A 14,326-nucleotide genomic window follows, 5' to 3' on the forward strand; every position below is an offset into this window, starting at 1 on the left:
ACCAATGAACTCTTGACGGTATATTTTCTAACCCTTTTTTTGATAGGAACATTTTATCTTTCAAAAGCACATATATTACAATTCATAGTTGAATAAACATACGCCCTCAAGACCCCTTAATAATAAGACTGATATTAATTAGACCAAGTTGGCAGTATCTCACTCAGCAGAAAGTAGTTGGCAGGCTCAGCTTTTCTTATCCCCTACACGCTATTTTGTTGGCAAAATCAACAAACTGTGGAGCTGTTCACAACCTTTACCAGGCAGAGAAAAGCAGCAAACGGTTCACACTGAGGTCAGTTTCAGGATAAAGAAATATGGGAAAACAAAATCCAGAATTAAGACAAGGGCAACCCTTGTAATGGAACAAGCCTGAATTGGGGGTTTTGTGCTTGAATGCAAAAAGAATGCACTGCATATTTTGATTGAGAAGTCATACAGGAAGATCTAATATACAGAAGAGGACCTCGGGCTTAACTCCAACTATAAGAACAAACATGCCTATACCGCATTCATGTTTCAACCAGCCAAATACATTCAATCCCAATAATATGAAAGTAAAAAAACCTCACAATTCAACGAATTTTGCAGCAACCAGAAATCCAGAAAAAGAATGCAAAATCTAAACGTAGTAGTGTGACCAAAATCCACTTGCTGTTCACAAATATGACGATAGACTCCAAATGGATATGGTAAATTTGTGAAGTTACGTAATTTGCGTGCTTGTAAGACATCTCCACGGCCTCGCATGAGGGCCCTTGTCTAGAAGCATTAGCAAGCCCACATTGCTGGCTGATAACCCACTCATGTACCTGCAATTACATTTGAAATGTGACAAAACAATTACCACCTTGTATCCTATGGATCCACACTACAAATTCTGCCACCAAGGGGACAACATTCTCCAGGTTAAGTAATGCATGTGGTTCCCAAGATAATCATCAAATTTTTAAGCATTCTAAAAAAGACAAGCCCCTGTTTTATTAAACAAATTGTTTTCTCCCTTAATACATACATATATATATATATATATATAGTTTATCTTTTCATGTTATTCTAAGATTCAATAAAAGAATATTTATGCAAGTAACTTTGGTAAAAGAAAGATGAAAAATCTCTGAAGACATAAGTGGTATGGGTCTATGTTGAGTATTACATTTTTGAGGTCAATGGTGTTGAAGGTTCCAGGAATTTTTATAAAAAAAATTGAAGTTAGGACTCTTTTTTTCTCTGAATTAATCTTAAAGGCTATTAAATAACATATGGAGGCAGTTTGTAGCTAATTGAATATTAATAAGAGGGGGAAAAAAAGAAAAAGAAAAAGGAACAGTGTGATCTATTCAAGAAATAAAGCCAGCCAATAAGTACTAGAATCTACTTACTTGCTTCGTCGGGCTTTCTTTCTCCAGAAAAAGAATGATGTGATCCACTGAACATGAAACATGAAAAATAATACAAAGCATAAGTGCTAAAGCTAAAAAAAGTCATGCTGTAGAATGCTAAGTTAATGGGGAAAAAATAATAGCTACAACATCATTCGATGTGTTCGTTTATCATGCTTTTCAACTATAAAACAGCAAACCCATTATGATGAGTTTCAGATTCAAATAAAAAATAGAAAGATCTTCAGGTTATGAATGGATGAAGGGCTTGTTCAGATCCATATAGTGACAGAATAATGGTAACACCAAACAAAAATATATTACTAAAAAAATTGACAGAAATTCTACAAATACTAGTTGTAGAAAAATGTATATTCCCATTGATAAACAGCTAAACACTAAAAAAACATCAGAATTACCTTAAAAACTGACATGAATGAAAAGCTTTTAAGAAGAGATGGCTTCTTAACAGTCATTCGTCTTTCTGGTGACATTTCCTGACACAAATGTTGAGCTATTTCTTTCAATAACACCATTTGAGCTTTATCAGTACGCATCGAAATAATTGCCTGCCTCATTGATTCCCTGTCTGCCTCAAGTGCATGAAGCCTCATGTAGAGCTTCTTAATATCTGGATCCGCATAATCAACTTGATTCAGTGACCTTGGAGTGGTTGCATAATCTTCACCAATCCCAACTCCAGCTTTTGGATCAGTAAAAACATTATTTGGTGCACCATTATGGACAGAATCAATGGTATAAACTCTGTCACTCATGTCATCTTCAACTTCAGATGCATTATCCAACTTTCTAAAATTGGCATAGTCCTCTGTCTGTGAGGCATACTCCGTCCTCTTGTAACTTCTAATGGTCATTGGAGAGTCTGTGGGGAAATCTCTACCAGTTTCTCTTGCAATACCCCTGAATGATGGACTTGAATCATTGGAAAACCTCCTAAAATGTCGTGTTCGCCTAGGAGAGTGACCAACTACAACCTTTTCTAAAATGTTCTTGGAACCTGAGACATCTACATCCAGCCTACTGGTGCTGGGACTCTCCATCTGAGATATCCTATTATCCAAATTCTTCAAATGATCTCTAGCACGTGGGGTCTCACCAAATGCATATTTCTCAACATCTTCAACATCATTATCATCCTCCAAAGGGCCATGGGGTTCATTTAGATTGCATTTCAAAGGTGGGTAGTCATACATGGGGAGTTCAAATTGGGCATCAAACTCCACCATACTTGGGTCATGGCTAAACCCACCTCTCTCACCATCCGCCTCAGCCTCCGTGAGCCCATAACTCATCATCCGATGCCTATATGCCTGTACTTCACAAGTAAGCGACTGAATAGCTTGCTCTCTCTTATACAACAAATCTTCAAATGCCAAAAGCTCTTGTTGGTCATGTGCCATCTTCTCCTCTGCAAAACGCTTGAATTGTCGGGCCTCCATTTGAATCTCTGCCTTCTCCCTTTGCAACCTCAATATCATTGACATGGCCTCATTTGCAGCTGACGAAGACGCATTCCTCTCCTCTTCCAATTCAGTATACAAATCCTGTATGGAATGCTGTTGGCTACCAACCATCTCACGCAGTGCAACACATTCATTCTCAATTTGGACCCGAGCAATTGAGGGTAAATTGAGACCAGGTATAACGAATCGGTTTGCATCCTCAAATTCATCATACTTTCTTTTTACGGATCGAAGCCAAGACCCCGAAGAACTACTGATCAATGAACAACTACATCCACAATTACAGCATTTACCCAAATCGCTCGAAGATGGAATTGCTTCGGAATCCATAAACTACTTAGCATTCAATCCTTGGCAAAAATCCCAAATGAAAAGAAACCCAACAAAATCCAAAAGAAAAATCTTATCTTTGATCACCCAAATCCTCCCTCTTGAATATAGATCTTCCAACAACAATTCCCCTCTCTATCCTTCACCTCCACTACCAGCGTCTATTTTTCATCCAAACAACAAAATCACACGCAATACTCCTAAACCAAATAAAAAAACAATATATAAAAAAAAACCCTCAGAATCGAAGAATTCCAATTTCCCGGGAAGTCAAAGACTTTCCCGGAAAATCTCCTACAAACAACTTTCCATTGAAACAAACCGACAGAGAGAGAGAGAGAGAGGAACGATTACCTTGATTATTGAAAGAGACATGGAGCAGAGCAGGCCTTCATTGGGAGAGCTGAAAATGGAGGCAAATTTTATTTTTTTTTCCCCGGCAAAAAAAAACCTTCTTCCTCACAGAAAATTCGGATCCGGAAGAGGCCTAGCAACGAAAAACCCGGGGAAAATGGGTAAATATTTTCCCTCGCTTTCTTGGAAAAAACCAAAAAAAAAAAGAGGGAAATAATTTTGAGAAGGAGAAGGAAATGTTGTTTGGAGGGAAAGAAAAATCAACGAGGAAAGAGAGAGAGATAGATTTGGATATTTTTTAGGAACCCTAGATTTTTTTCTCCTTTCCTTTGTTGTTTTTTGGTTTCTCTCCCCGTGGACTGACTGGATTTCTCTCTTTTATTATTCGCCTTCCTTAATTTTTTTCTTCGTTTTCGTGATGTAGTTGAAGAGAGAGAAAGAGAGAGAGAGAGCCATAATTTTTCGAACAGAGAAAATTCTGAGGAGAGAGAGAGAGAGAGAGAGAGATTGACGGCTGTGGATGAGTGAAAATAGATTTGGAGTTGGTTGGGATGTGTGTAATTTTGATCTGGTGACTGATGATTTGTCGGGCCCTACAACTAATCACAGCATGAACTTTCTTTTCCTGGGACTTTGGGTTTTTTTTTTTTTTTTTTTGGGTGGGGGTCGAAGAAAATAGGGGAATATGGTGAATTCAATTGAATTGATGATGGAATTTTATTTACCTAGTGAAATGGTTTTTCTTTTTTCTGTTTTTTTGTTGTTGGGAGGAAAATAAAATTTATGTTGATGATTGGAGATTGATGAAGGATTGAGTCAAATATTACTCTGATGGAATGAATGATTGCATGGATTACCTTTCCCCCTTCTGTTCTATATATGTAGAACTTGTAGTTTGTACTTCGTATCCTCTACAATTATTATAGATACTCAGTAGATTTAGATAATCTATGCATTTTTGCTCTTAAAATAATTGTAGAACTTGGCCATCACTCCTTAGAACATTTGTTAGTTTGTCATTTTAAGAGAACTTTTATACCATTTTTATGAGTGATATAAAAAATATTTTAAAAAATCAATTATTTTTCTCTTCTTCAATAAAAAGTTTTTAAAACTATTTTCTAAAACAATACCTTTAGAGAATCAATTAATTTTCTCATTTTTAATAATAATTTGATAATTACAATAATAAAAATGAAGATTTGAATAATGATTCTCTTCATAAATAAAAGCAATTAAGATATATCTGTAGGATGGAGGATATAGTTTAAACTTTGAACCATTTTTTTAAGAAAGTTTTAACATAATTAAGATAATAACTCTTTATTATTAAATCAAGACATTAGTCAGTTTTGGTGTAGATGAAAATTGAACACCAAATTTTTTATTCAACCATAAAAAACTTTATCAATTGAGCTAACTAAAACCCACAACTTTGACCCTTTGAATCCATGTATCTTATCTTAGTTGTATATTAACATTGGATCAAGATAATAATGGGTATTATAGATTTAATTTAGAATTATGACATGATAATCAGTTCTTCTTTTCATGTATATATTTAACAAATTGTGAATTCTAATTAGTGTAACTGATAAAATATTTTCCTAAAAAAAAAACTAGTAAAATCTTTAATCCTAAAATAACGAGTAGGATGAATTTAATTAAGAATCAATGGTAGGAAGGGGGGGGGGGGGACATTGTCCCCCTAGGTTTTTTTAACTCCCCCTTTCCTTACACTTTTTAGTAAAAATTTAAAATTTTGTTTAAATGTTAACATTTGCCCCCCTCCTCATACTTTAAAAGAAATTGTAAAAAACTCATGAGTATTAATATCTAATTTTTTCTTCTTCTAAAATTCACTTTTTTTACTATGTAAAACTCATTAATTTTAGAAGTATGTATAGCATATATCAATAAAACACATAAAGTATTAATGAACATCTTTATATATTTTTTTAAAAAATTGTACTAACATTGATTTAAAGTAATACTGTCTCTCTCTTTTTTTCCCTTCCAGTTTACTTTCTTTTTAGGGAGGGGGTAAATTGCAAATTACGCCCCTAAAGTTTGGAGATGTTTGGATTTTACACCTTGAAGGTTTGGAATTTGAATTTTACCCCCTAAATTTTAGGGGTATTTGGATTTTACTCTCTAAAATTTGGGGGTATTTGGATTTTACACCCTAAAATTTTAGAATTTTAGGGTGTAAAATCCAAACACTCCCAAACTTTAGGGGGTAAAATTCAAATTTTGAAATATTAGGGTGTAAAATCCAAACACCCCTAAACTTTAGAGGTGCAATTTGCAATTTACCATTTTTTCCATGTTTAACTCATTTATTTTATATTTTTTTACATTGATAATTGAGGTTGGGGGGGTTGAACCATGTATGTTTCTGTTGGAAATACTAGGAGAGGTGGTGTCAATTTGTTAGGAACCCACATTTGGGTATAGAATACATTCATGAGGGCCAACAGAATAGTTTTATGGTTCTATAAATACCTACTTGTAATCACATTTCCATCATTGAAGAATAAATCAACTCATTGCTTTGTACATTTTCTCTCTCTCCCTCTTTCTCTCTCTCTCTTAATATTTCTCTATGGAGGATAACTATCTTGAATTAAGTCAATTTTCTTACAATTCATACCACTCCCCATTAGGAACCACTAGGTTACTAACACAATTAAGCATATGTTCATAAAAATATATAACTAAGTAAATCTCTTTATTCATTAAAAAAAATAACAATTTCATCGATTTTTGTTATTGTAATTTTTTTTTTCCTTCTTATATTACATTGTATATGTTAAGGCATAGCAAAGTGACATAGTTTGGTTCCCCTACAAAATGTTTATAGCCCCATCACAGTTGGGAATGACATGGTGATATGTTCTTTTATTTCACATATACATGTATTAAATAGTAGGTCCTAATTTGCTCAAATGGTAAATTATTTTCTTTCAAACACGAGGCTTTTGGGGGAAGGGAAATTTGAATATATTTTTCTTCATAAGGTATTTCCATGTTTTAATTTTAGATGTTAGAATTCAACTCCCATAGTGGGTTCAGAAGTAACTTGTCGTGCACATGCTAGTATTTCCATCATATTTGACACCCAAAACAAATATATTTTGGAGGGAAATATAATCGAGGTGATAGGTTAGAGACTTAGAGTTAAAAATATGTAATTTGTCATAAATTTAAAGGCCTACTCCTAGTCATTCTGAAAAACAAAAACAAAAACCACCCATAGTCCTTCTCTACGGCTACGCAATACTCATACACCGAGACATAGTTCGCTTCTCTCTCAAATGTCGATCAAATTTGAAATCTGTCCCATTCATTCTCTGCAAACAACAAAGCTCTTGCAATGATCAACACAGTACTCTATTTCTCTCTCTTGGTTTTTCATCTTCTGTTTTTGCTATCTATAATCATTTTTTTTTTTTTTTTTGGCTCTCTCTCTCTGCAGGAACCATTGGTTCCCTTCGCTGCTTCCAAGAAAAAATTTCCGTGGCTTTCAACATGAACCGGACTCGGACTCAAATCTTGGCCTTCCCAATCCCACGGTAATGGCTTTTATCATCATCATAATCTATTCCACACACCAAACCTGACAAACCCCGGAAACACATTCCTCACGCATATTTGCACAACATTTCTCAATTTTATTGAATTGATGATTGATTGATACATGTGTTTGAATGAAAGAATTGAGGATTTATTTTAAGACATGGGTTTTAGTATTTTGAATTGTTGATTGCAGTGGCGACGCCACGTTCATGTCAAGGTGTTCCCAGGAACACCCTAATCTGAAAAAAAAAAAAAAAAAATATATATATATATATATATATATATAATAATTAAAATTTTATTTATTTATTTACCCTCTAAAAAAAAGTTAGGCACACCCTCAATCAAAATTAGGAACACTCTCAAAAAATTTTCAAGCAAGCCCACTAGGAAAAAAAAGCCCAATATACTGAAAACAGAAACCCACAGATTCTCAAAAAAAAAAAAAAAAAAAAAGATTGGTACAAGATTGATCAGTGCAAGCCCAGCAAAGGGCAAACCCAAGCCACAGATTCTCAACAAATATAATAATAATACCCAATCATATATTAAACTAAAACAATTCCTAACCTAATAAGAACCTCACGTCCTCACTTGAATCACTTCTCAGTAGTGACTCAGCAAGGCAGCAACAGCAACACTGAACGCCCAGAGCAACTCTGTGATGGCGAGATTGGAGATTGACTTAGCCCAGATCGGAGATTGCGAGATCGGCGACAGCAAAAGCGAGATCGGCGACGGCAAAAGCGAGATCAGGAAATAAGAACCTCAGCCTTCAACGTGCCGCGGCAGCGCCACCCCTAACCTTAGGCAAGTATTTCAACTCTCTCTCTCTCTCTCATAGTCTGACTTGTGAGTCTTGCGACTTAGACTTATCTTTTGTCTTTTTGTGCAAGTGTATGTAAATATAAAAATATGTAATTGTGTTGAAATTGCTGATCGGTTCTTGTCTGAGTTGTCTCTTAGTGTGGGGTGGATGGGGCTGTGGCATTGAATTGGGGTAGTGGTATGTGGTCCCTTAAAAGTAAGTGAATATGCATTATAAAAGACGACCAAAAAAAAAAAAAAAAAAAAAACTATGTTAAGCAGTTTTGCAATGTAATATTATTTAATTACATATTTATGTTTTAATATTCTAAAATAGTAATTGTTATGTAATAACTAAATGATTTGAGTGTCAAAAAAGAAAAACTAAATGATTTGTTTTATTTGAGGTTTAGTTATTTGGATCGATAATTTTATGTTGTATAAGAAAACATAAATATATATTATTTTTAATTTTTTTTAGAAACCTCAAAACACCCTGAAATAGTACGTTGAAATAGATCGGTACCAAAATATTCCGTTCCACTAAACAAACCGAAACAGGGTCCAAAAAGGTATTCATAACATTGCTTTCAAGCAAAAAGAAAAAGCTAAAAAAAAAAAATTTGAACTAAAATCTAAAAAGAAAAAAATTGTAACAGAGAATCTGAAGAAAAAAAAAATTGTAACAGAGCAAGCCCATCCAGGAATACTTCGAGAAAAATTCCTGAAGTTGCTATTGGTTGATTGGAACATGGGTGTGCTTCTAAATTAGTAAAAGGCTTAATCTGTATTGTATTTTGGTGCCTTTGTCTCCGTGCTTCTGATGTGTGTTTGTGTGTTCCAATTTGATTCTGACAGAGTTCTGAGAGGATATTGGATGCTCCCTATATTTTCACGATTTGAGTTTGAATTTACTTGACTGGGATAGCAGCAAATGCAATGTCCTTGCCATTGCTCTACACAGCGCAGTATACCTCTGGGATTCTTCAAATTGCTCCACTTCAGAACTTTTCACAATTGATGGCAAGGATGGCCCCATCGCCACATAGTGTCCAGCTATGGGGATTCTGCCACTAATAGACAGGTTCTTAAATATATCTATCTCAAAATATTTTCTGCTTGTTAATGGTTTTCCTGTGAAATGGTTGATGATATACTGTGATTTTGTTAATGCAGCTTAGAACATTGATAGGCGGTCACAGCCAAGAAGTCGGTTCACTGGATTGGAAAAATCATGTCCTTACATCTGGAGGAATGGATGGTAAAATTATCAACAATGGTGTGAGGGTGAGATCCCACATTGTTGAAACCTATGGATGATGGGAATATATGTACGAAATTCCCAGATCTGTGAGAAGCAAAAATAGAGAAAAAAATACGCCAAAGAAAAAATAATCACACACGAAACAGTATTTACGTGGTTCGGCAATTTGCTTACGTCCATGAAGTTGTAGGGATTTCACTATTTTCAGGGAAAAATACAGAGTGTAGCAGTATAGTTTTTCTCTCTAAAAAACGACATCAAAAACCTAATCTCCAAAACAACAGTTTTTAGCACAAGATTACAATGGGCTACAAAAACGGGTCAAAATTTTTTCCCAAGAGCATTGCCCCCAAACCCCCAATAAGGGTTGGTCCATGTAACAATATTATTTCGAGTCGGGTCATAATCCAGATTAAACACAACTAGGCTCCACAAAGCCCAACGATGGAGGGGCACAATTAGGAGGTGTGGACTAAAATGGTCTGCCTCGGACCAACAATTGGCTAGTGGAGGGAATGATAATCTTCTCTTTATAAGGGACAGGTCCATGGCCTCTTCCAATGCACCAAAACAGTGGCTTTACAGCCTTAAGGACCTCACAGCTGCAGTCAAGGCCCTGGCTCTAGAGTCCTCTTTATGGCACAGGTACTAGTAATTTGTAGAACATCATGTTATAACATGCTCTGGTGGAACAAGTTTAAATAATGAATTTCATTTGTAATTCAAATGAGTGCTTTGTAGTTTATAGACATTTCATCTGTAATTCAAATGAGTGCTTTGTAGTTTATAGACATTTCATCTGTAATTCAAATGAGTGCTTTATAGACATCCGTAATTCATTTTTAATCTTTGTGGGCCTGGACTTGTTGCGAAGGCCATACTTTCAGCCTCATTATTTTTTAGGCTTTATGCATTCTAAAACTTTAGCTAAATTTTGCAGACATTTTTATAGCAGTCAAATCTGTGAAGTTGCCAAATATCCTCACACATGGCTGACTTTCCAAGTAAAGTGGTCCATCATTCACCTGATTCTCCAACAATGAACACTTATTTGTGCCGTAAACAAGCAACCTGGAGAGACTAGGAGATAACCTTAGTAGAAATTACAAACAAAGACAGAGATCCCCTCACATATGGCTGGCTTTACAAGCAAAGTTGGTCCCCCTTCAAAACTTATCCACAATCTGACTCATTCACCCTATTCCTCCAATTAACAAACGCTTTTTTGTGCTAGAATCATGCAGCTTAGAGGTAGTTGGAGATAACCTTAGGCTGTGTTTGGCTCAATGTAAAATGTTTTCAAAGTGTAAAATAATTTCAGCTGAAAGTGTTTTTGGGAAAGGAAAATATTTTTAGGTGTTTTGTTGCATTCCAAAAAATCTTTTGAAAAATAATTTCATGTGTTTGTTTGTGTTCTTGAAAATGCTGTAGAAAATACATTTTCTACCAATTTCTCACATTTTTCTCAGCTTTCAAACAAATATTATAATAAAAAATCCAAATATATAAACCCAAAGAAACAAAAAAAAAAAAAAAACAAAAACAAAACGAAAATCTCAATTCCGCAAACCCAACACTAGATTGTGATAGAGAGAGAGAGATTTGAGAGAAAAAATAGAGGGTTGAGGCAGCAGCAGCGGCAACGAGAGTGAGAGAGAGAAGTAGTGGCGACGAGATTGAGATAGAGAGAAGCAATGACAATGAGATTGGTGGTGAGATCTAAAGGCCCTGTCAAAGCAAAGGTGGTCCGATCTAGTCATGGTGGTTGTTGTTAGTGGATGGGTGGGTGGGCATAGTGGTTTGATCAATTCGTTTGTGGGTGGGTCAATGTGGTCTGATCAGTTTGCGGGTGGGTCACAGTGGAGCAATGGTGAGCGACGACGACGACAATCCGTGAGAGGAGGCATGAAGTTGTGGTGGAGCCATGGGTAATATTTTCTGGTCAACTGAATTTATTTTCAGTTTGACCAAATTTTCATGTTTATCCAAACACCATCTAGGGTGTAAAACATTTTCCCAAATTTCTTTATAGCCTAATCAAACACAGCCTTAGTAAAAATCACAAACCACTGCAGAGACTTCATTGCTTTACTAGGTAAAAAAAAGGTTTTGTCTTTCCTTTTTATTTTAAAGAGAGTTTGAAACTTCAATAATTGTCGAGTTCCACCTTTGTCGAATCTTACTTTATATGGTTACTGGTTTGCCCGGACTCTCATTCAAAGAAAAAGTATATAAATATTTGTTTATTAAACAAATTCAAATTCAAACTAAGGACATAGCAATAGCCAATAAGTTTAGTCATTTAATGTTTGGGTATTCTGATCCAGAGCATAGCTTATAGTAGGAACAGTTGCCATTTGCAATGTTAGTTGGTGATGTAGACAAATCTATCTTCTTTCTAATCTATCCAAAACTTACTTTTAAGAAAAAAGGCAAACTCTTCTTGCTTTTAAAAAGAAAAGTAGTTGACACTGTTATGATTATGCATTTGTTTGGGACACTGGTCCCATTTTACTTTATGACTTTATTGAAATTATATTCTTAGATGATTGGAATAAAGCTTTTCAAAGGATTAGGTTGACTTCTTCTTGTTAGTAAAAGTAGTTTGGCCTGTAATTGGTCTCATTTGTTACTAGAACAATTTAAACATTTACGTTTAATGCATTTCTCCTATTTACCAAAAAGAAAGTAGTTTAACTTTAGCCTGCAATTGGAGCTTGGAGCACCAATATTTAGACCAAGCAAAAGCGGAAGCAGAGGTTCCATTTCAACTTAATGATGATTTTGTTGTTCCATTTCTTCACAAAAGCATGGAAAGAACCTACATGAAAGCAACCTACAATACTCCTCTACAGTATAGTATCCTCCAGTGCTCGGCCATGAATACCAATATCAGTTTTTCATGTTAGAAAAAGTGGCAAACAACTCACATGCGTTCACTACAAAAGGCAATGAAACTTACAATTGTTTGATTTTTCCTATTGAACCAAGCAACAGCTGGTTTATTTTGAGAGAGAGAGAGAGCAGTGGCGGAACCCGAATTTTTTTTAGGCGGTCATTAAGAAGATTAAATTAAGCAAAATTTAATAAAAATAAAACTTGAATATATCGATATCACAAAAAAAAAAAAAAAAAAAAAACAGGCAAATACATAAAGTTTTAAAATTTTGTTCTATGAGATTTTCATATTCTGAAATCATTACATAATAGTTACATTATTAATGCTATCATCTACATCTTTTTCAATGCATACAACCAAGTAATCTAACTACTGATTTCCCATTCACTCACCAACATCTTGCTTAAATAAGTAACAATATAAACAAAATGCATCATCATTTTTTTATAATTTGTTCTAATCATTGGCAGTGGGAAGGGGGGGGGGGGGGGTGGCCCCCCCTCTAATGCAATGCTCCACTAATTTATTTTTAAGGAAATCATGGCCAAGAGGTTGAAAATAACCTTTTTGTTAATAAGCTCTTTTTACTTCATCCTAATCATTAGGATGGAAAGATGAGACATTTTCTCATGGCCTCGAATTTGAAAGAGGATTATTCATGTCAATACAAATTTGCTTAGAAGATTAATCTTGCAATACTATTGATTTCCTTATAAGAAATTTGCCCATAGTGCTGGTAAAAGAATAAAGGGTAAACTATAAATTTATTCAACATATTCAACTTAAGCATTAAACTGTTACATTAATCATGTTCAATAAAGTATTGATGCATTCGTTTCTCAAAAAGAAAAGAAAAAGTATTGATGCATTCTTTTACTGCATATGCATAAATACAAGATGTATAACATAAATCCAATAAATTCAGTTAAAGGCTAAAGCAAGCACAAATTGACTAACTATTTGAAAATATGCATATATATAGATTTTTAAAAATAGCAATTTTAAAACATGCCTTTTGAAAAAACAATTTAAAATATCACAATTCAACATTTGATTTGAGCTTTTAGGCCAATTTGTTTGTTTGGGAAATTTTTAAGAAATGTTAAATCCATAACATTTTTCACAACAAATCCTAGGTGACGATTTGTTATTGGTTCTAATTTATATACCATTGAAAATTTTTTGTCTACCAATAATAACTTGCCGCTTAGGATTTGTTATGAAAATTGTGGAAATGTTGTGAACATAACATTTCTTGCAATTTTTTGTTTCAATCTCAATGAACCAAAATTTTGGAGAGGTAAAATTTTATTTTTAATGGCCTCAAATCTGGATGTTTAAGGGTTTTTATTTATTTATTTATTTTTAAGTGTGATCAACAACTCATATTAATTTAAAATTCATATATAATTCATACATATATATATATATATATATATATATTTTCAAGTCAGGGTTGTCTTGACTCTTGACCACCCTGAACTACGAGAGAGAGAGAGAGAGAGAGAGAGAGAGAGAGAGAGAGAGAGAGAGAGAGAGAGAGAGAGAGAGAGAGAGAGAGAGAGAGAGAGAGAGAGAGAGAGAGAGAGAGAGAGAGAGAGAGAGAGATTTAACGAGAGAGTCATATTTAATTACAATTTGCATAAAATACATTGGTGTTAAGTATTTAGGCAACGTATTTTGAAAGAAAATGATTATATTGTCGAAACTTATTTATGCTCACTAAAATTGGAAAGAGTATTTCATAATTAAGATTTCATTTCTTAGATCTAAGAACAATCCAGAGGGCACATTATAACATGTTTGATACATCTTTAAATTTAATATATTTAATATAAACTATGAAATAGATCAATTTCATATGAATCTTGAAGTTATGAAATTAAATCATTTCAAATGAATCTTGAAGTCATGAAATTAAATTATTTCAATACACGGTTAAAACTAATGTTGTAAATTGGGTTAAGTAATGGGAGGTGAAGAAGAATGTCGTACTAATGGTGCAGGTGTATATATTTCGCGTTAGAAATTAGATGCATGTTTCTATCTTTTATTTAAAAAAAAAAAAAAAAAAAATGCATGCAGCAGGGCCTTGACCACCCCTTCTTATACTTACCAAAGCGCAGAACCAAGGTGTAGGAACGATGTGTTTAAGGCCCACTATTGAGAGCATGCCTAAAGCCCACCCTGCCACCTGCAGGAGACTGTTTGCTAATGGGTTGTACCT

General features: G+C 34.4%; 1 protein-coding gene across 1 annotated transcript; it reads right to left on the reverse strand.

Moving 5' to 3' along the window:
* Positions 1-384: 384 nt before the first annotated feature.
* Positions 385-4,154, reverse strand: LOC126692779 (myosin-binding protein 7-like). The gene is made up of 4 exons (XM_050388542.1): positions 3,551-4,154; positions 1,802-3,396; positions 1,383-1,429; positions 385-812 (listed from the first exon to the last, which is right to left on the reverse strand). Exons 2-4 carry the CDS (start codon positions 3,194-3,196, stop codon positions 707-709), a joined length of 1,548 nt encoding a protein of 515 aa, XP_050244499.1. The 5' UTR covers positions 3,197-3,396; positions 3,551-4,154; the 3' UTR covers positions 385-706.
* Between the last annotated feature and the right edge of the window lie 10,172 nt (positions 4,155-14,326).

Source organism: Quercus robur, chromosome 7 (genome assembly GCF_932294415.1).
Source record: "Quercus robur chromosome 7, dhQueRobu3.1, whole genome shotgun sequence".
In the NCBI taxonomy this organism is placed as follows: domain Eukaryota; kingdom Viridiplantae; phylum Streptophyta; class Magnoliopsida; order Fagales; family Fagaceae; genus Quercus; species Quercus robur.